Source organism: Acipenser ruthenus, chromosome 40 (assembly GCF_902713425.1).
Source record: "Acipenser ruthenus chromosome 40, fAciRut3.2 maternal haplotype, whole genome shotgun sequence".
NCBI classification, from domain to species: domain Eukaryota; kingdom Metazoa; phylum Chordata; class Actinopteri; order Acipenseriformes; family Acipenseridae; genus Acipenser; species Acipenser ruthenus.
This window is the reverse complement of record NC_081228.1, coordinates 6290726-6311873: the sequence shown is the minus strand read 5'-3', so window position 1 is coordinate 6311873 and position 21148 is coordinate 6290726. Positions and strand designations below refer to the sequence as shown.

Here is a 21148-nt window from a genome sequence, read left to right as displayed (position 1 = left end):
CTCTCACTCTCTCCCTCGCTCACTCTCTTCCTCCTACCCTCTCCCTCTCTGTCTCTCTCTCTCTCTCTCACAGTTACTTGTTAGAATTATCTAAGCTCTTCTCGGCATCTTCAAACACGACTGGGCTTTTCTCCCAATTAAATGAATAGCTGCTCTTTTCAAAGAGTGGTTCTCTTAAGTCATGCTTCATCCTAATTATTTGAAGCTGACATCACACCGTTACAAATCCGGACTGTCGTGCACCCTTATCTTCAAACTGGCCACATTTTACTCGAGAGAGAAGCGCTCCGGAAAATGTCTTTCATTCGGAACCAACCATCCATCCGAGTCAAAACAACTGAATCCGATGTGTATTGTCACCTTGAACAGCAACAGCAACAACAAAGGACCGATTCAGTGAGCTTTTTTTTAGCTGGAGGCCAGGGGAAAGCTGATATAAATAATTAGCGCGTACCAAAAACCTGATGTGAAAAGAAAAACAAATAGTGGGATCTGTGCTGTGCAGAGGGACATAGAACAGAAAACGAGTGTAGTGTTATAGTGAAGGGTGCATATTAAAAGGTGTACCATGTAGAAATACTACGGTACTGTCCAAAAACACAATAGTTTCAGATGAAGTAATTGTAGTAATTGACTGCTGTGCTGCTGTGGTTTTATACAGCTGGGTGTCCAGTAGGAAACCAGTAACCGTGTACCAGTTCAGTGTGTGATACTGGGAATACTCACATTGCACAGCACCATGCACGACTCACCAAATCTGTGTTGAATTTCCAAGTTCATTTGCTGATCCTTGTTTCTGGCAGAGTGGCAATACATTTACACAGGAAATTAAAGTACCTTTTGCATGAACAAACAGAATAAGCAGCGAGGGAATTCTTGAGAATTGTACACTATGTACTGGAAGCTGTTTTTAACTTCGATGCGTCACTCCGTTGAACACTACAAAGCATCAGCTCACCTCCCCGCATTACTGCTGATAATATCTCTGACTAACTCATTGATTAGGAACAGACAAACAGCAGGTGGGTTCACTCTTGGTTAATTAGCAGGCCTGTTCAATTAGTCTCATGGGGGGGGGGGGGGGGGGGGAGACTGTGATGAAGTGGAGCTCGAGTCCATTAGCGATCCGTAGCTTTGTTACCACTCACAAAAAAATGATCAGGCTCGTGATGTTTTTTTTCCGGTTGTTTCATACCTGAAGAGAGGTCCCAGGAGAGCGTTTTGTCTTTCCAATAAAGCAGCTGAGCTGCGCACAGATATCGCTCATCTTAACAGAACAGGTGAGTACAACAGAGAGAGGAGCATCAACACGACGAATGCATCAAACCAACATCCACACTCCTCCTTACCCGGCCGGGAAGCCATAGAAAACATGCTAATGGGCAATAATTACCCCCTGTCATAAGCCCCCCTACTTCTTTATTTTATTGGCACGCACTGGATTTTGAAAACAGGCATGGGGTAAATAAACTGTGAGGCACCTCAGAGAGAGAGAGAGAGAGAGAGAGAGAGAGAGAGAGAGAGAGAGAGAGAGAGAGAGAGGAGAACGGTGGCTGTTTCAGTGGCACGGCTGTTATATTATAGAGAACTGTCTGTCTGTAGCTCTCACCCTAACTCTAACAGTATCCCTAACCTGAGCCCTTGCCCTAACCCTAAATCTAACAGTATCCCTAACCCAAACCCCTGCCGTAACCCTAACTCTAACCTGGTTTTTAAACAAACAATAATTTTATTTTTTTTTAACAGCTGTTTTTATCTTATTGTAAAGCGTTCTGGGATGCATGTGGGTGAATGAGGCTTTAGTACAGTATGGTGTTACTCTGTCTACAGGCGACGAGTGGTTCAATCTCAATATATCAGACCCCTTGTGTGTTTCACTCCTATATCCAGGATCCCTTTCCCAGAATAATCAGAAACTGGATTTCAAGTTTATAAGAGATGCACCTTGAAACGTCCTTCACAACAGCACTAAAAATAGCGATGAATGGGGTTGTTCAGAATTCCTATCATCTCATAATCACATAAACCCATGCACATTTATGAATAATCCGCTTTCCTACTGTGAGTAAGAACAGGACTCCTAGAACTCCCACAGTCATATAAAAAGGTGACTTATATGTGAAAATGGCACAGATTACATTTTTACATTTTAACTGTGGCTGAACTATCCATTAAGCAGCTTTAAAGTACCTCCAAAAAACAAAACAAACACAAGCTCACCACTGGGATGCAGATCATGAATCTTTATGTTGGGTACCTTAGCAGTTTTAGGTGTAATATAATTGTAAGCATCTCTATTACAGTTTTTTTATTATTACTATTATATTAAATCTGCACTATAGGTAGCAGAGCAACAATTAAAATGTTATCCAAGATCCAATCTGTTCTGTGCTTTACAAAATACTAGCTCCAGAAATGTCAAGTCTGACTTATTTAGAGTGAGTCATTACAGGAGCTTTTTTGGCATCAATTTTAGCACTCCTGAAAGAAAGGAAATGATGAACTTATTATATAAAGATAAAGATAAAAAGGAAAGAAATAAACGGGTCCCTGGAGCTCAGTAAAGGGAGGCACTTTATTTAGGGTGTCATGAACAACTGTTTCATATATTTAATTGCACATGTATTGCATACATGCCAACAGTCCCTATATGGTCAGGACAGTCCCGATTTCCTAGCAAATGTCCCGCGTCCCGATGCATAGGAAGAAAGTCCCGATATTTACCCATAGAAAAGAAATTCATTTATTCTGCACAGTAGAAAACCACACGCTGTGCTCTCCATGCGGCTGACACATCTGCTGATCACTAACTTATACAAAGGTAAGAACGCTTCATTATGTCTGTGTTTACTATCATGATGGTCGTGTTGTGTTGAGTTGGGGGGTATATGTCTATTATATGATAATGAGTGTTTTTTGCATATGACTCCTCCCGTGTGTATGATGCGTAAGACCCCCCCACTCCCACCCTGGAGACGAGTGTCCCGCTGAACAGTCTCCAAATGTTGGCAAGTACGGTTTTAGATACACATGTCAATAGGTACACAATAGGAGGGCTTGTGTGTATCCAGACTGCCATTGCAATGCTGGGCTCATATTCCATATCGCAGCAGTTTCCTACTGCAAAAGATATTCAAGACACAAAAAGAGCAGATATGTACGACATAGGTCATTACGTTTTGGAATAATACTGTTCATGCTGTTAATTTGTCATTTTCACATGGTTACATTTCCCTATTGGATGTCAATTGACTGTTTATTACAATTTAACTTCAGAAAATGGGTACTTAGTGATGCCACTCAAAATAAAACGCTACCCAGTAAAGCACAACTCGCCACCTGCTGTATCAGCAGACTGAGATACCGTGCCACAATAGAACTAAATATCAAAGAAAAAACAAAGCCAAAACAAACCAGAACTAAACCCGATCAAGGGTGCAAGAGACAGTTCCGATTGTGTCAGTTTCATTGATCTCAGAGCAATGAAGTGAACTCTCGCTGCGCTCCCTGGGGCACAGGCTGTTTGCAGCCATACATTTACACACATACACACCAGCGCAATGACAAGAACGGGACAGATAAGAGCCTCCGATCAATGCCTTTCTCCTACAATGAGCTACAGCTCAGAAAGCAAGTCCCTAACGAGATGCGGAAGGATGACTGACCGCGAGATAAGGGTGGAGACGAGAGGGGAGAAGGGGAGATTTTGAAATGTCAGTTTTTCTCTCTCTCATTGTATCCTTTATAAAAGCTGCCCTCAGTATAAGCATAGGAAAGTGTAATAAAGCACAGTGAAAGCATGGTGAAGCTTAGGTAAAAATTGCAAAGCACAGAGAGGTATGGCAGCTAATGGCAGCTCATTTAAATGTGTTTATTATTAATTAATTAATTAATTAATTAAAAAAATGCTAATATTCCCTGCAGACCCTAGAACAAAATGACCCCCCATTTTGTGAACAGAAAATAGATACGTATACACTCCACTGTGTGTCTCTCCCTATCTCCTGTGTGTTGACTGTAGGGCTTCTAAAGCAGTCCTTGGTGGTGTTGGTTAATGGCATTATAATATGCTCAAGGTCATAGCAGTCCCTGGGGCATTCAGCACTCACATGAACTCCTTTGCCACACTATTCAGCTTTCCAATATGGAGGAGTGTTTTCAGGAGTGTATATTTACTGTACAGGTTGTAAAGTTATTGGGCTGCCATGGTTTGTGCAGTCAGCTCAGAGTTTGCTTTCCCTTCAAGAGAAACATTGAAGTTGTATTTTTATATGATAAAAAACTACATACATCAACCCTTCTGGAATATAGTTTTATTTAGGGGTCGTGGGGCCTTTTAAAGAGGGAGTGAGGGAGTGAGGGGGTGGGGGTTGCTAATTAACTCCTGTTATTTTGAAAGTAGAAAAAAAAAACTATGTAATAGTGCTTTGTGCTTTTTGTAACCAAGGGATTGAATTCCCCTGAATTGCGTCCAGGATTCTGAAAGCCCGGGCTGTGCAGCGTGCGAGAGATTCGTCCAGGTCATGTCATGTACACTGCTGTCTCTGAGCTCTCCAGCCCTGTGCTCAGTGCCTCAGCGATCACTAATGCATCATGCCCTGGTATTAACTGATGTGAAGCAAAGTGCAGTAAACTGGGACAAACAATCACAGGGAGCCGCTCGAAAAGAGGGCGGGCTTAATTACAGGAAGCGAAACAGCTAGACTGATTCATCGAGGGAACTGTCCTCGGAAAATAAACACACATATCATTTGCCTACAATTCTTTCAGGTCACAGTGCAGTGGTGTTTTGTTTTTTTGTTTTTTTTCTGGGTGCTGTATAAATGGTGATGGGTATAGAATTAATTAAAGTAATCAGATTAATTAATTGAGTATAGAACACTGCAGCTGTGTATACTACAGCGATATATCCCACTGCACATGGGTGTAACAATTACATTACAACAAGGATACAGGGGAAAAAAAAAATTCGGACTGATGAGCCCCTTCTGAACCGTGAACTCTGGAGCCGCTAGCAACAGCGGAACTGTGGGAGGAGCCTGCTCACAGTGAGGCTTGCAGTACTACAGCGCCACCTAGCTGTCACAATCCAGAGTAGCTATCAATGTGTTGAAAAACATGGTTTAGGGAGGTGGGAGGTGGGAGTGGAGGAGCTTGTTCTTATCCTGTGGCCGTAAAACTATCAGAAAAACTAAGAGAGTAAACAGGACTATTTAGAAGGCAATTATTCTGGCAGTGCATCCAAAAAGAAAGAGGGAGAGAGAGAGAGAGAGAGAGAGAGAGAGAGAGAGAGAGAGAGAGAGAGAGAGAGAGAGAGAGAGAGAGAGAGAGGCAATACTTCATTTCTCACATGAGCATAGCCGTGAGGCAGAATGATGCAGTTTGTTTGTTTTTTGGGTCAGGGCTGCGCTGCCTATAGAGTGGCATCAGGCATCCAGTTAGCACATGGCCCTCAAGCTGGGAGACAGAGTGAATCTGGGGCAATACTGGCTGAGCTTTTGCTCCCATGCAAAGGGTGACTCCTAATTTCAAATTCAAAGTCATACAGTACAAGCATTGCCAAAGTGAATGCAGCAAATATACTTTATACACAGATTAAAAAAGGGGGGTGCCAGATTAATATTTCAAATATATTGATTACCATTTTTTTTATAATGCTATACGTCGTACATTTCCTTGCCAGACTTGGCTATGCTTTTCTTTTTAATATCCTTTTACCATGATATACTGCACTAAACTTTACAAACGGGAACAGCAGATTCTCTTGTCTCTGCTGCTGAGAGAGGCAGGTGTGTACGTACAATAAAGAACATGATCTAGATAAACTGGAGAACTGTCTAGAAACATCTGGAGAAATACAATATGAATGTCATGCCTCAGGCTCTTATGGAATGCCTTTGTATAGCATCAGAAAGCTGAACTACAGTATACTGATAGATCTGCAGAGGATATCATTGCTGGAAATGCAAAGAGACGGCCATTGGTTGAGGAGATGGTCCATTGGTTAAAGAAAAAGGCTTGATACCAGGAGGTTGTCGGTTAAAATCACAGCTGAGTGTGACCCTGAGCAAGGCACTTCACCTCCTTGTGCTCCGTCCTTCGGATGAGATGTAAAACCAAGATACTATTGTAAGTGACTCTGCAGCAGCAGTTGTGATGCATAGTTCACCCCCTAGTCTCTGTAAGTCGCGGTGGATAAAAGCGTCTGCTAAATGACTCATTACTAATTATAATTGTTGACCTTTTCAAGGTAATTTTACTGTCTTTTGTTAAGGTCGGCTGCCCTGTTCACCTGTGTTGTGTGCAGTACTCACAGGTCACTCTGTCTCTGTGTTGTGTGCAGTACTCACAGGTCACTCTGTCTCTGTGTTGTGTGCAGTACTCACAGGTTACTCTGCCTCTGTGTTGTGTGCAGTACTCACAGGTCACTCTGTCTCTGTGTTGTGTGCAGTACTCACAGGTTACTCTGCCTCTGTGTTGTGTGCAGTACTCACAGGTCACTGTCTCTGTGTTGTGTGCAGTACTCACAGGTCACTCTGTCTCTGTGTTGTGTGCAGTACTCACAGGTCACTCTGTCTCTGTGTTGTGTGCAGTACTCACAGGTCACTCTGTCTCTGTGTTGTGTGCAGTACTCACAGGTTACTCTGCCTCTGTGTTGTGTGCAGTACTCACAGGTCACTGTCTCTGTGTTGTGTGCAGTACTCACAGGTCACTCTGTCTCTGTGTTGTGTGCAGGACTCACAGGTCACTCTCTCTGTGTTGTGTGCAGTACTCACAGGTCACTGTCTCTGTGTTGTGTGCAGTACTCACAGGTCACTCTGTCTCTGTGTTGTGTGCAGGACTCACAGGTCACTCTCTCTGTGTTGTGTGCAGTACTCACAGGTCACTGTCTCTGTGTTGTGTGCAGTACTCACAGGTCACTCTGTCTCTGTGTTGTGTGCAGGACTCACAGGTCACTCTCTCTGTGTTGTGTGCAGTACTCACAGGTCACTGTCTCTGTGTTGTGTGCAGTACTCACAGGTCACTCTCTCTGTGTTGTGTGCAGTACTCACAGGTCACTCTGTCTCTGTGTTGTGTGCAGTACTCACAGGTCACTCTCTCTGTGTTGTGTGCAGTACTCACAGGTCACTGTCTCTGTGTTGTGTGCAGTACTCAAAGGTCACTGTCTCTGTGTTGTGTGCAGTACTCACAGGTCACTCTCTCTGTGTTGTGTGCAGTACTCACAGGTCACTCTGTCTCTGTGTTGTGTGCAGTACTCACAGGTCACTCTGTCTCTGTGTTGTATGCAGTACTCACAGGTCACTCTCTCTGTGTTGTGTGCAGTACTCACAGGTCACTCTCTCTGTGTTGTGTGCAGTACTCACAGGTCATTGTCTGTCTCTGTTCGGCTCTTCTGTTGATGACGGTAGACCACAAAAACGGTCACGGCCACGCCAATGATGAGCCCAGCCGCCACGATGCCACCTATAATCCCAATCACTCTTCCAGGGGCACCCTGGGGCAGGGGCTTGTCTGCGGAGAAGAGACAGGGGGAGGGGGTGTTAATATACCTCCACAGTAGGGAGACAGGTTTCACATTACACCGGGTGGTGAAGAAGGCATTAGGCAGAATATTTGTGTATTGTTTTTTTTTTTTTTTTATCACAGATCTGTGAGTCGGGAGAAGCTTAACTCACCACGCTGATGAGGGACATACACATGTCATTCTTGACTGCAAAGGTATGAGTCATTGTTAGAATGGTACCACAGTGTTTTTGACAATGGTGTCACAGTGGAGCCATGGAGCTTTGTCACCATTCCTCGTAATGATATGGTGTGCCCGTGGTTCTGAAGAGTTTTCTTCAGAATATCACGCTGGTTTAACAATGGACACCCGATGACATTTCTCAAACAGGACCGGCTTGTATCGTAATATGCAAGAAGCAAAACAGAGACAAAGAGAAGAGCGAGTGAGTGAAAGCAAGAAGGGAGAGGTAGAGCGAGAGAGAGGAAGAGTGGTAAGAAAGGATCAGCACCCTGCTCTCATCCATCACTTTGACACTCGGTTAGCATTGCAGTTGGATCTGCCTGTATGTCTCTCTGCTTATCTGGTACATGCTTCTCTCTGCCTGCCTCCCTCTCTGTCTCCAGCCTAACTAGAAACCCAACACACGCAACACAAGAACTACTGTACATCCTAATTTTCAATGCCAGTGCACCGTGCAACTCATTTTCACGGGTTAAATAAACAAACGGACAGGCCGTGTTAAATGCACGTTGTGTATGTTCTGTTTCCCAGGCTTAGCCCTGCCCTGGCATCGCTACCCAACAAGCAGCTGTTCCAACATGAAGTCACTGCGGCGCAGCACAGCTTGGCATTTTATGGATCCCTAGCTTTGGGAAGCGCCCGAGATGCAGCTGTTGCTGAGCGATTGTTTCTCAGAGGCTGGGATAGGGAGACGTTCACAAAGACCTCCTTGTCCTGTGCAGAGGGCCCGCTCCTGCAGGAAAGCAGAGCACCAACAGGGGGCGCTGCAGGGTTTAGAATGCCACCCAGAATTTGGCATTTATTAGAGAAGAGAGTGAAATCCATACACACGTTTGTTTATAGAGCCATATTGTGTCGATTTAGTATTCTACAGAGGGGCAATGAAATTGGGGACTAAAGTAGACACTTCTGCATTGAAAGCTTTCGTTTGAAAACATGACATATATCTATGTCTATATCTATATCTATATCTATATATATATATATATAGACACTCAAACAAAGAGTGTAATGGCAGCTAAAAGTGGAAGAACAGTGTAACTACTTGAGCAGAGCAGTTCATGTACCTGTATTACTATGATATTCCATCGTAATTAACAATAGATGTGTGTCCTTTATTCCAATTGTAGCATGGTAATTAGTGAATCTACGAGTGTGCCACCCCTTATTACCAGCTGGACAGCCTCAGCTGCTGTTTGTCACAGTGGCTGTATTACAAGGCTGCTGGCTGTCAGTGTGGGATATGTAGAAAGTGCCCAAATGTGGAAACTTCCTACCCCATCAAATTTAGACTGTACCCAGTTGTGCTGTATTGTTTTTTTGATGATGAATAGAAAGCCACAGAGATAAAAAAACCCGGCAATAATGGACAAATAAGCATTATATACTGCTTGAACTATTATCCAGTCTGGCACAGGAGGCATCTGACAGTAGGGGTTGCTGTGAAGTAATGACATAGCCACGTCTACCGCAAGTATCCACATTGCAATAGCATTCGCTGGAGGAACATGCAGCAAAAAAGAGTGCGTGTTTTTACATGTGTTTCTCCTTACTGTTTTAGAAATAAAATGGAAGACTGTATCAGCGCGCTGTGAACTGAATTATTTCAAGTGCACAATGTCTCAATTGTTTCCCAGCAGCCCATTACAGCTCTGATAGAGCATGGCCATGCGCTGGGCATGCTAACAGGGGTGATAGATTATTCTCAAACAATGTTATTGTGACCCGGGGGGAGTTAGAATAATCAATGCTGAGCATGAAGCCCTGGATATCCTCAGGTATATACTTTCAGAGAATCATTCAGAGGGCATGCATTTTAACAATGAAGGACTCAATTCAGTACATTGAGAAGTTACGCATATGAAAGGCGGGTTTAAAGTATTATAGAGAGGGTGGGCAGAATAATAAGGAGGGTCAGGGGTCATAGGAATAAGAGACAGCCACACTTCTGTCTGTCTGTGTTGTGGTTGCATTAAAAAACTATTAAACACAATCGTGCTGAATTTAGAAGCAGTGGTAGAATACTAAATGAAACGTAAATTCAACGACAAGCATTTTTTTTCAGCTGTCAAAACGTTTGTCCTTGAATTTAAATTTCTTTTAGTATTTCTAAAAGCATTATAAAAAGATCTTTACCCGTATTTTCTTTAAGTCATTTATCGTATCTTTTGTCTTTACATCATATGCCATTATTCACTGTTCTCCCCTCATTACTCACCTGCTGTTTAATGCCACAGCCCCCCCCCCCTCCCCCCTGACAGAATTACAGTCCTGTGCAGTGGATTCCAGCTATCTCCAGCCCTTTGATTCAGTAATAAAGTGATGAGCGTCTTGCACTGATGGGCCGACACAATTCTGCATTTAGAAAGCGATAACAATCTCTCTCACACACGTCTGAAAACCCGGAGCTGATGATACATGTAATGCGAGGCTGTTAAGGTAATGCTAAGATAATTTATGATCACATTAATGAAACAGGCTCTTTTAGACGGTACAGTGGCAGCCAGTTTAACAGCTGAATGTAATGTATATATATATAAATATATAAATAGTTCAGTACTAGACATCAGAAGTCAGTTGAAATTAAAAATCAAATTAACCCAGAACTTTAATCTCATTAATTCTGAATTCTTAATTTTTATTTGTCAAGTTTGCCGCAGTAAATTCCCATGGTTATAACGATATATTTACCACAGTTTACCATGGTAGCCATGTTTTAAAATTCTTCTCTATACCTCTCTGGGCTTACCTTGCTTTCACTGTGCTTCATTACACTTTACTTTTACTATGGGAAACTTTTAGAATGGGTTGTAATTCGCTTTTTTATTTTTTAAAGACAGTGCTCTGGAAATGGTCAAATAAGACAAATAAAAGAAAAAAAAATCTTGAAACGTATCAGCAAATAGAACAGACTAGAAACTACTGCATCTCTCCGAAAGAGAAAGGGCTGTCCCTCAAGGGCTCATCTGTGACTGACCATTGTCACCTGTGCTCTGCCATGTCTTCAGCTTGCTTTACTACACCTGACTTTGATTTTATGATGGCTTTTATAGGCAGTGAGGGTGTCTGGAAGCTCCCCTTGCTGCTGCATGTGTCTGGAAGCTCCCCTTGCTGCTGCATGTGTCTGGAAGCTCCCCTTGCTGCTGCATGTGTCTGGAAGCTCCCCTTGCTGCTGCATGTCATGTACAGCACATGCTCGGTGGAATATTAGATCAAGGACAATTTTCTATCGCCGGTGCTATCAGTCCGGTTCTTTTTTATGAGCATTGCAAATCACAGTGTCATTTCTCTTTGGCACAATATGATCAGGTACAGGGTCTGTCTTTTGTTACTCTCCATTAACACCACTGTAATAACAATGGGAAATAATTCACAGACCTTGCTGCTTCTTCCTCAGTTTTATGCACTCATCTGGGAGAGATACAAAGCGAGACAGCGGAGGAGGATGGCACCCACAATGTGAACACAAATTGCTTCACTAAAAATCCTGCAGAGGCCTTCTGATTTAAAGAGAAATCTCTGAAAGGATTACATTCAACCTACCTTTCAGCCTAATGAAATGTAAAAGGCAGCTAATTGGATCTCAGCAGTTACAAAGATAATTACGGGGTGATGAAAGCCACAGATAATTGAAATGAAAAGGGCACTATCACAGGGGCGTGTGGATCGTAATGCCAGGACATGCGAATGAGCATTAGCAGGGTCAATGGGGAACTAGAGAGGACTGCAGCCCCGTGACAGGGCTACACAAACCAAGACCTCACTAGAACTCAACAGCTTGCACATTCTGTACAGTCTAGTATAGAGAAAGTACTGTGGATCTGAGAGCCAGCACATTCAATACAGTACAGTATAGAGAACAGTGTGGGGATCTGAGAGCCAGCACATTCAATACAGTACAGTATAGAGAACTCAGTGCTGTGGATCTGAGAGCCAGCACATTCAATACAGTACAGTATAGAGAACTCAGCACTGTGGATCTGAGAGCCAGCACATTCAATACAGTACAGTATAGAGAACTCAGTGCTGTGGCTCTGAGAGCCAGCACATTCAATACAGTACAGTATAGAGAACTCAGCGCTGTGGATCTGAGAGCCAGCACATTCAATACAGTACAGTATAGAGAACTCAGTGCTTGGGATCTGAGAGCCAGCACATTCAATACAGTACAGTATAGAGAACTCAGTGCTGTGGATCTGAGAGCCAGCACATTCAATACAGTACAGTATAGAGAACTCAGTGCTTGGGATCTGAGAGCCAGCACATTCAATACAGTACAGTATAGAGAACTCAGTGCTGTGGATCTGAGAGCCAGCACATTCATTACAGTACAGTATAGAGAACTCAGCGCTGTGGATCTGAGAGCCAGCACATTCAATACAGTGCAGTATAGAGAACTCAGTGCTGTGGATCTGAGAGCCAGCACATTCAATACAGTACAGTATAGAGAACTCAGTGCTGTGGATCTGAGAGCCAGCACATTCAATACAGTACAGTATAGAGAACTCAGCGCTGTGGATCTGAGAGCCAGCACATTCAATACAGTACAGTATAGAGAACTCAGTGCTTGGGATCTGAGAGCCAGCACATTCAATACAGTACAGTATAGAGAACTCAGTGCTGTGGATCTGAGAGCCAGCACATTCATTACAGTACAGTATAGAGAACTCAGTGCTGTGGATCTGAGAGCCAGCACATTCAATACAGTACAGTATAGAGAACTCAGTGCTGTGGATCTGAGATCCAGCACATTCAATACAGTACAGTATAGAAAACTCAGTGCTGGGGATCTGAGAGCCAGCACATTCAATACAGTACAGTATAGAGAACTCAGTGCTGTGGATCTGAGAGCCAGCACATTCAATACAGTACAGTATAGAGAACTCAGTGCTGTGGATCTGAGAGCCAGCACATTCAATACAGTACAGTATAGAGAACTCAGTGCTGTGGATCTGAGAGCCAGCACATTCAATACAGTACAGTATAGAGAACTCAGCGCTGTGGATCTGAGAGCCAGCACATTCAATACAGTACAGTATAGAGAACTCAGCGCTGTGGATCTGAGAGCCAGCACATTCAATACAGTACAGTATAGAGAACTCAGCGCTGTGGATCTGAGAGCCAGCACATTCAATACAGTACAGTATAGAGAACTCAGCGCTGTGGATCTGAGAGGCAGCACATTCAATACAGTACAGTATAGAGAACTCAGTGCCGTGGATCTGAGAGCCAGCACATTCAATACAGTACAGTATAGAGAACTCAGCGCTGTGGATCTGAGAGCCAGCACATTCAATACAGTACAGTATAGAGAACTCAGCGCTGTGGATCTGAGAGCCAGCACATTCAATAGAGTACAGTATAGAGAACTCAGCGCTGTGGATCTGAGAGCCAGCACATTCAATACAGTACAGTATAGAGAACTCAGCGCTGTGGATCTGAGAGGCAGCACATTCAATACAGTACAGTATAGAGAACTCAGCGCTGTGGATCTGAGAGCCAGCACATTCAACAGAGTGAAGTGAAAGCAGCACTGGGGATGGAGTCAGTAATTACAATGCCCTGTATCAAACACTGTACAGTATGTTCAGTAATTACAATGCCTTGTATCAAACACTGTACAGTATGTTCAGTAATTACAATGCCTTGTATCAAACACTGTACAGTATATATGAGGCAGTGGGGCCATGAGGTTCAAGGTGCCTGTATAGGTGTGGATGATGCGTTTGAAGGTCCGCAGTGAACGCAGAGCGCCCGAAGGTTAAATAAAGATTATTTTATTGACGGAGTCAGCGGAGAAAGCCAACACGTTTCCCATGACAAGGGAGAGTGGATGAAAAACGAGGGTGTGGAATGGAGCTTTATGAGTCCCAGACAGCTCTCAAGGTAGCGCCTCTGCTGTAAATATAACATGTTCAACGCGAGATGGAGCATTAATGCACATTAAATTATCCTGTTGAAATAATGGCCTATCTCTCCGACTGCATTATGGCCTACAAGCAATACTGCGCTATAACACTCCCTCTGCTCCGCATTTTAATGATCAATCGCCTTGTAATGGATCTGCAGCAAGAAAGGTCTGGAGGAACCTGCCTCGCGCTGGCTGCATCCATCACCCTGACAGCACGATCCAGTCAGCGCACACACAGCTCTCACCACACCCACAGGTGTGTCCCAGGGGTGTCGGGGGAAAACACGCGCCATCTGCCAGCCTGCACGTGAACAAACACTGCAACACAGAGGCTGTATGCAAGACTAGTGTAGCAGAGAAATGAAGTTGAAACAATTACCAAAGAGTATAAAAGTTTATCACGGTACAAGTTTTCCCATGGTTATTCCATAGTCTGTTCACTTGTTTGGGAATGCCTGGTTTCAAAGCCAACTGTCTTGAATACAATATACTCTTATGCAAGTTTACCACAGTATTTTTGCATGGTATTTTTTGCAGTTTTCCCATGCTTTTCCCCTGGTTATACTATACATTTAACATAGCTTATCCTGGTTTGCCATGTTTATTAATATTCTTTACCATACCTCTCTGTTCTTTAAACTATGCTTTGTCATGCTTTCTCTGTGCTTGATTACACCTGGCTGTGCTTTTACTAGCGTATACCTTTAGTAGCTTCAAATGTCATTTTAATTTCTTACCATTTCTAACCCAACCCTTGCTATTCTATAGTGCAATCGTTCCGCGAGGTTCTGCATTCTGTTGCTCCTGTCTTGAGTTTATTTTTCTCTAGGGTTTTACAGACAAGCTCGAAGATAAAGGCAGATTTAGAGAAGACATGATTATAATCAACAGAACTCAGAATAATGGCAAAAACCACAGACTAATAAATACATATGAAATGCTATTACATATGTTTATGTTAGTATTACTGCAGCATTTTCTAGTGCTTTTACAGTTATGTTATAAATCTTTGTGTTTTTCACCCGCATGCTACATTAAGATGTTCCATATGAGGTGACCCAGATTCCAATGCATTGTTAGTAGCAAGAATACTCTTCTGATGCGGTCATTACTGCATTCATCACATAACCCTGTCACACAAGACCTACAGCAGGAACTTGCATTTCTCTTCTCGCTTGCTGTCTTTCTCACATTTCCTATACTGCTGAAGATTAACTGATCTAAAATGATTAAAAACTAAAACGTAGGTATCCCAACCTCCAGACAGGACAAACACAGACACAGACGCAGACACGCACACACAGACGCAGACACGCACACACACACACACACAAAATAACATTACTGTAGCAATGAACTCCACTTTCATGTCATTAAAGCTCAAATTGAATTTGTCTGAACGTGGCAGACCAACATGGTTAAAATTGTTATTGATTTTCAATGAAAGTACAGCACCACACAGTGAACCTCATTCCCAATGCAGGCTTGATTTGCTGTAATATGTGCAGGAGACAAGCTGAGCATTTCTACTCCCTGGGAAGAGCCTTTGTACTGCAGTGAACAAGACCTGGACTGATGCTTTTATGAGTTCTGGGGGACATTTCCTTGTCAAGCATGCTGTCCTTCTGCTCTACACTCCCCATTTTAAAAGTACAAAGCAATATCAAGTGCTAATGGCAAACATAAAGACTGCCTGCCAAGGTTTTCAAATCCATTTTCATTCCACTTGTCAGCACTAGCAGTGTTATCACCGGTTCCACTTTTCTTCCATTCATTAGCGACTCATGCATTCCACTTCTGGAAGCCTGGGTTAGAATCCAGCTGAGGTCACGACTGAAATGAGTTTGGTGGCCCCCTTTAGACTTTGGTTCCTCATCACAAAACCAATTCTGGTCCAGGACTGAATATTAGGAGTTGTACAGGTCATGATTGAACTTGCTTACTTCTCGGTCGCTTCCATCACCTCCCCATATGAGAACAGAATATGATTTAATTGTGTTATATCGTGCTGTGATGCAGGTGGACCCACGCGCACAGCGCTACATTACTGACGACGTGATTCTTCCGCCAGTGCATAGGATAAGAAGGTAATAATCTCAGCTAATAAGGAATGTCTAGCTTGCTACTCATAGTGACAGCTGATGGGTTGTCAGTGACCCAGCGTGGGTTGGTTCAGGTGATAAAGTGCTCAGTTGGAGAATACTTTGGCCTTTAAAAGAAGATGGTTTGCGGTTCGATTAAAACATGTTTTTTTTTTCTCTCGCTCTATCTCTCTCTTGAAGGATAGCATCTGCACCTCTCCTGCCAAGTTAATGAAATACAAGATTTGTGTCTCAATGACCTCTCTTTGATTGACTCAGAGTCCTACCATCATGCTCTGATTCCCTGCAGCCCTGTCCTCTCCTGCCACCTAATTGCCAAACTCCACTCCTAGAACAGCAGCCCAAAGCTGTTTCAAATGATCACCAATGACATTGCAGACAGTAGCACTGCAATTGTTCTGTACTAAAGGGCAATGGTAGCTCAAGTGCAGATACCGTGGTATGGGTCTACCACTGGTACAGTAGGATGGCACCAGAGTGGTTACAGTGTTTCACAATGGTATCACTATGGTATGAACAAGTAGGAGCCCTGAGCATTTCAAGCTGCTTTCCTCTCATTTGGAAACATTAACCATTTTCATGCCATTAGGTGCAGATTATAAACGGTGCATGGGGAGCAAAGGTTTTGCAAACATGGTTTTGCATATCCACGTGCTCTATTCAGTTCACCTGTGACCTTTCCATTGCACGATTCCTGTTAATACACCTGGCTTTGCTGTACTGGATCAGTGGAAGTCTTATAAATACCATGGCATTTCTCTTAGAGTGAGCTGATGAGCTATTCTGACACTGCAAAAGAAGTCTGCAAAAAGGACCCAAACCCTCTCGGAATCAGCAGGTTCGTGTTGGGTTTCCAATGTATGCTCTAAAATAAAAACCCTTGATATTCCTCTTGCTTTAACCTATGTGGTGCAACAATTCGACAACCCACCAACATAATAATATAATATATAATATAATATATACTTTTTTTTTTCCACAAAACATTTTATTCAGTAATGGAAGCCAAGGACACCCTACAGATTGTACAATACTGTACTTAACCTTTCCAAACTTGAGCTGTTTAGCGCATGTGGAGGCATTACAGCGTGCCAGAAATGCAGATTAGTCGGCACAGCAAAGGCATGTATTAATTTGCTAAATTTTGGCAAAAGAAAAAAAAAAAAGCCAGTGGAAATTCTAGAAAGTGAGGCACATGAAAGAGAGTTCATATAAACAACTTCAACAGAGGATGATAAATTGACTGCATATACCGGAGCGTTTAAAAAGAGATCCCATTTTCAGCTGTGTTACTGTGATCTGGAATTCAATTAGAAAGGGCTGGTATTATTGGACTTGTTGCACAAACGAATATCCCGGGCTGCAGCTCAGCCGAGCTGTCACGTGGAGGCACAGCACATGGGATGTTGGTTAGCTTCAATGCTTTAATTGAGAGGGCACAGGTTCAACAATCTCCAGATGGAGTTAACTTAGTTTAGCCATCTGTGGAAGTCAGTAACTTGTGAATGCTGATTTTTTTTAATTGCCAACAGACATACTCTATAAGATTCACACAATACAGTACATTTTGACACAAACACAAACACAAACACACACACACACACACACACACACACAGACAAGGTTGAAATGTTTAAAATAATTTACTGCATTGTGCTTACTTTTCTTTCTACACTGCCCTTTTATAACACTGTAGCCGGGAGTCACACTGCCTTACATCAAGAATATAAGTGCTAATCTAATGGCGTTAAGGGGCAAATCAGTCATGACCATACTGTCTTAAAACCTGTTTTCACAGTATAAAGGGCTGCCTTAAAATGAGGGAGCACTGCCAGGGTGTTAAAAAATGTATTTCTGTAGGAAAACCTTGAGATGCCTAAACAATCTAGACAGCATTCAGAACTGGGCAGACACATGACAAATTACATTTAATAGAGAAAAGTGTAAGGTACTGCATGCAGGCAATAAAAATGTGCATTATAAATATCATATGGGAGATACTGAAATTGAAGAAGGAATCTATGAAAAAGACCATGTGGGGAAGCTATAAAAAAGGCCAACAAGGTGCTCGGATATATTATGAAAAGTGTTGAATTTAAACCAAGGGAAGTAATGTTAAAACTTTACAATGCATTAGTAAGACCTCATCTAGAATATTGTGTTCAGTTCTGTTCACCTCGCTACAAAAAGGATATTGCTGCTCAAGAAAGAGTGCAAAGAAGAGTGACCAGAATTATCCCGGGTTTAAAAGGCATGTCGTATGCAGACAGGCTAAAAGAATTGACTCTATTCAGTCTTGAACAAAGAAGACTAAGCAGTGATCTGATTCAAGCATTCAAAATCCTAAAAGGTATAGACAATGTCGACCCAGGGGACTTCTTTGACCTGAAAAAAGAAAAAAGGACCAGGGGTCACAAATGGAGATTAGATAAAGGGGCATTCAGAACAGAAAATAGGAGGCACTTTTTTACACAGAGAATTGTGAGGGTCTGGAACCAACTCCCCAGTAATGTTGTTGAAGCTGACACCCTGGGATCCTTCAAGAAGCTGCTTGATGAGATTCTGGGATCAATAAGCTACTAACAACCAAACGAACAAGATGGGCTGAATGGCCTCCTCTCGTTTGTAAACATTCTTATGTTTCTTATGCCAAACTTACCAGGTGCCCCATTGCAGTTCTTACACACCACCTTCTCCTAACCCTTGAAGAATTACAAGGAAGCATGTTTTCATATGCCAGTTCTGCAGCTCAAAGACTGCAGCCCAGATCCAACGCTTACACCAGGTTAGAACTACTAAAAGAAACAAAAATGCAATGTTTTCAAACGTTTCGTACTTCTAAATTCACCACTCTTGAGTGTGTGACAGTCACGCTTGATACACCGTGTTAAATCAGATTTCAATTCAATAACTACAAGTAAAAAATAAACCAAGTCTGAGAACTGGAATGAGAATGTCGAGCATTCGGCTTCAATTACACGGTGATTTTAAACCAACATTTTTGAAGTCTGCCATGCCTTAAGCACGCTCTGCAATACTTTTCTGTAATTTACCATGCTTTCACTGTGCTTTGGTACAGCCTCAAAGGGTTATTTTACTGGTAAAGCATGTCCATACATTTATCTTACAGTAGCAGCAGGCTTTCATACATTGGCTTCCAGTTGCTGGATTCACAGAGTCCGATTAGCACTAATCTTGCACTGCCTATTCTTAGGTAATGTAGCCCTGTGCTAATTGAGGTCTAAACCACACCTCAGTTTTTGGAAATCTGTGAATTCCATATTTTGAGGTAACACTATGCAAGGTCTGGGCACTATGCTGCACTGTATGTTTGTTTGACTTTAAGAAGACCGTACAGGAGTTTTTGACTTTAGGTAGGGTTACCATATGACTCCATGTACACTAGGACAGTTTGAGACAATTCAGGCTTTTCACAATGCATTCTGGTACATTTTACCTGTCTCAGGTACCTTTCACAACAGGACTACACTTACCAGAATGCATTGGGGTGTGAGTTGAAAAGCCTAAACTGTCCCAAACAGTCCTAGTGTACATGGAGTCCTATGGTAACCCTAACTCTTGGCAAGCACTTCTCTCGGGGTGCATTGAAACACAATGCTGCAGATACAGCCCCCATTACAGATTCCCTGCGTGTCTCCGCTTGCACACCTGCAGACACTGCAGCGCGCTCTGGGATAGAGGAGCACTATCGGCAGGCAGCGGCCCACAGACCTGTTTGTAATCAAGCCCAGTGTGCTTTACTTTTAATGAAATGTAAATACCGCGGGCCTCTATAAAAAAATAAGAATGTGGTTTAATGAAGTTCATAAATCTCTCAGTGCCGCTGTCTTATGCGATGCCAGCTCTGAGGTCTGTATCGTTATTTCCCTATGGAGCCAGGAATCTCATTAGGAGCTTGATCCCAGCCCTGGGAATTACAGGAAAGCCGTGTCTGCGGCCAGTGCTTTTCGGACTGTGCTGTTCTAGTCCTGCCTGGGATATGCCGGACAGTGGCGAGTTGTCAGTAGACTGCCCAGGCTTGGTTGTTTCATCATACTTTTAAACAGCATATGCGGTATCACGTCTAATAGCGAATCTAATTCACAACAGGTCCCTATGAGATACAGATGTGGTGCCATATATCAAGCGAGGTCTGGGAATGGTTAACTGTGGTATTTGGGGGACATTTGAGGTGACCATGTTAATAGTTCATGCTTGAACCGTGACAATGGTTTAAAGATGATACAAATATGTGGACTATGCCATTTTGCCCATCCTCTTCAGTCTTGAATGAGTGCCCCTCGGTTAAATCTATTTTAACACCAGCCTCGCTCTAAGGCACATTGCTAACACCTGGTACAGCACAGAATGTGACTCAAACGACACTGAATAATCATGTGCTCCAGATTTGGTATTTTGGAAGCTGCAGGAGTTCCTTGAAACACCTGTAATTGCAATGCAAGTCATTCTCATTGCTCCAGTCCTTACCCCGCTGCGCTGGTAGACCTGACAGAGACTCTGCTTCTGTGCAGAGGTATTAGTATTCACACTCTCACCGATGGAGCAGCGGGGAATAATTTGGTTTTGTTTGGGTTATTTTTGTATTTAATTTGAATGTGTGAAGCATGAGGCTAATTTCCAAAACGTATTAAGAGGTTGCATGTAATCACTGCGAGGGAACATACTGTCTTTTATTAAAACTCAGCCTGTGCTACGATACAGCATGGTGAAAAAAAATACAAAGCTTGTTTGTAAGACAGATCTTCAAGAGTAAGTTGCGGGGTTCCGAAAAATGTAGTGTTACACGTGCCCACGTTTTACTACAACTGTTTAAATGATGTACCTGTTATTTTTCTTTTCATTGTTAACATCCTGACAACTTTGTTCACTTATAACTTTAAAGTCTGTTTCAAAGCTCGTTTCAAAATGGCCGTTCTAGTGCACTGATAGTGTCAGGTTTATTGCCTGCATTGTCAAACAGGTTACACAGAGATAACGATCCATGATGTGGCACGGAACAGAAAAGCCAGCGCACTTGTTGTTATGCTGTTTTTTTTTTTAATCGCTCTTCCTGCAGTGATTTAGAGGACAGATCTCAAACTCCAGTGCACTAGAGCGCCATTTTGAAAAGAGCTTTGAAACAGACTTCAAAGTTATAAGTGTAAAAAGTTGTCAGGATGCTAACAATGAAAAGAAAAACTACAGGTATGTTATTTAAACAGTAGCAGCAACACGTAGGGCGTATAACCCTATATTTTTTCGAAACCCTGCTACTTACTCTTTAAGACATTACATTACACAACCATACCTTGGCTAGCTGCATTCAGTGGGGAGTAATACATGACACCATGGGCTCTGTAATGGGCATCAGCTGGTAGGGTCTTGTGC

The 21148-nt window shown here is 42.7% G+C and overlaps 1 protein-coding gene across 3 annotated transcripts in view; it reads right to left on the bottom strand.

Moving 5' to 3' along the window:
* LOC117397385 (nectin-1-like) overlaps positions 1–21148 on the bottom strand; it is a 143842-nt gene that overhangs the window by 27487 nt on the left and 95207 nt on the right. For all 3 annotated transcript variants that reach the window (XM_059010293.1, XM_059010295.1, XM_059010296.1), the window contains exon 6: positions 7365–7512. In XM_059010293.1, coding sequence (XP_058866276.1) covers positions 7365–7512 — 148 coding nt within the window. The remainder of the gene's footprint in view (positions 1–7364; positions 7513–21148) is intronic.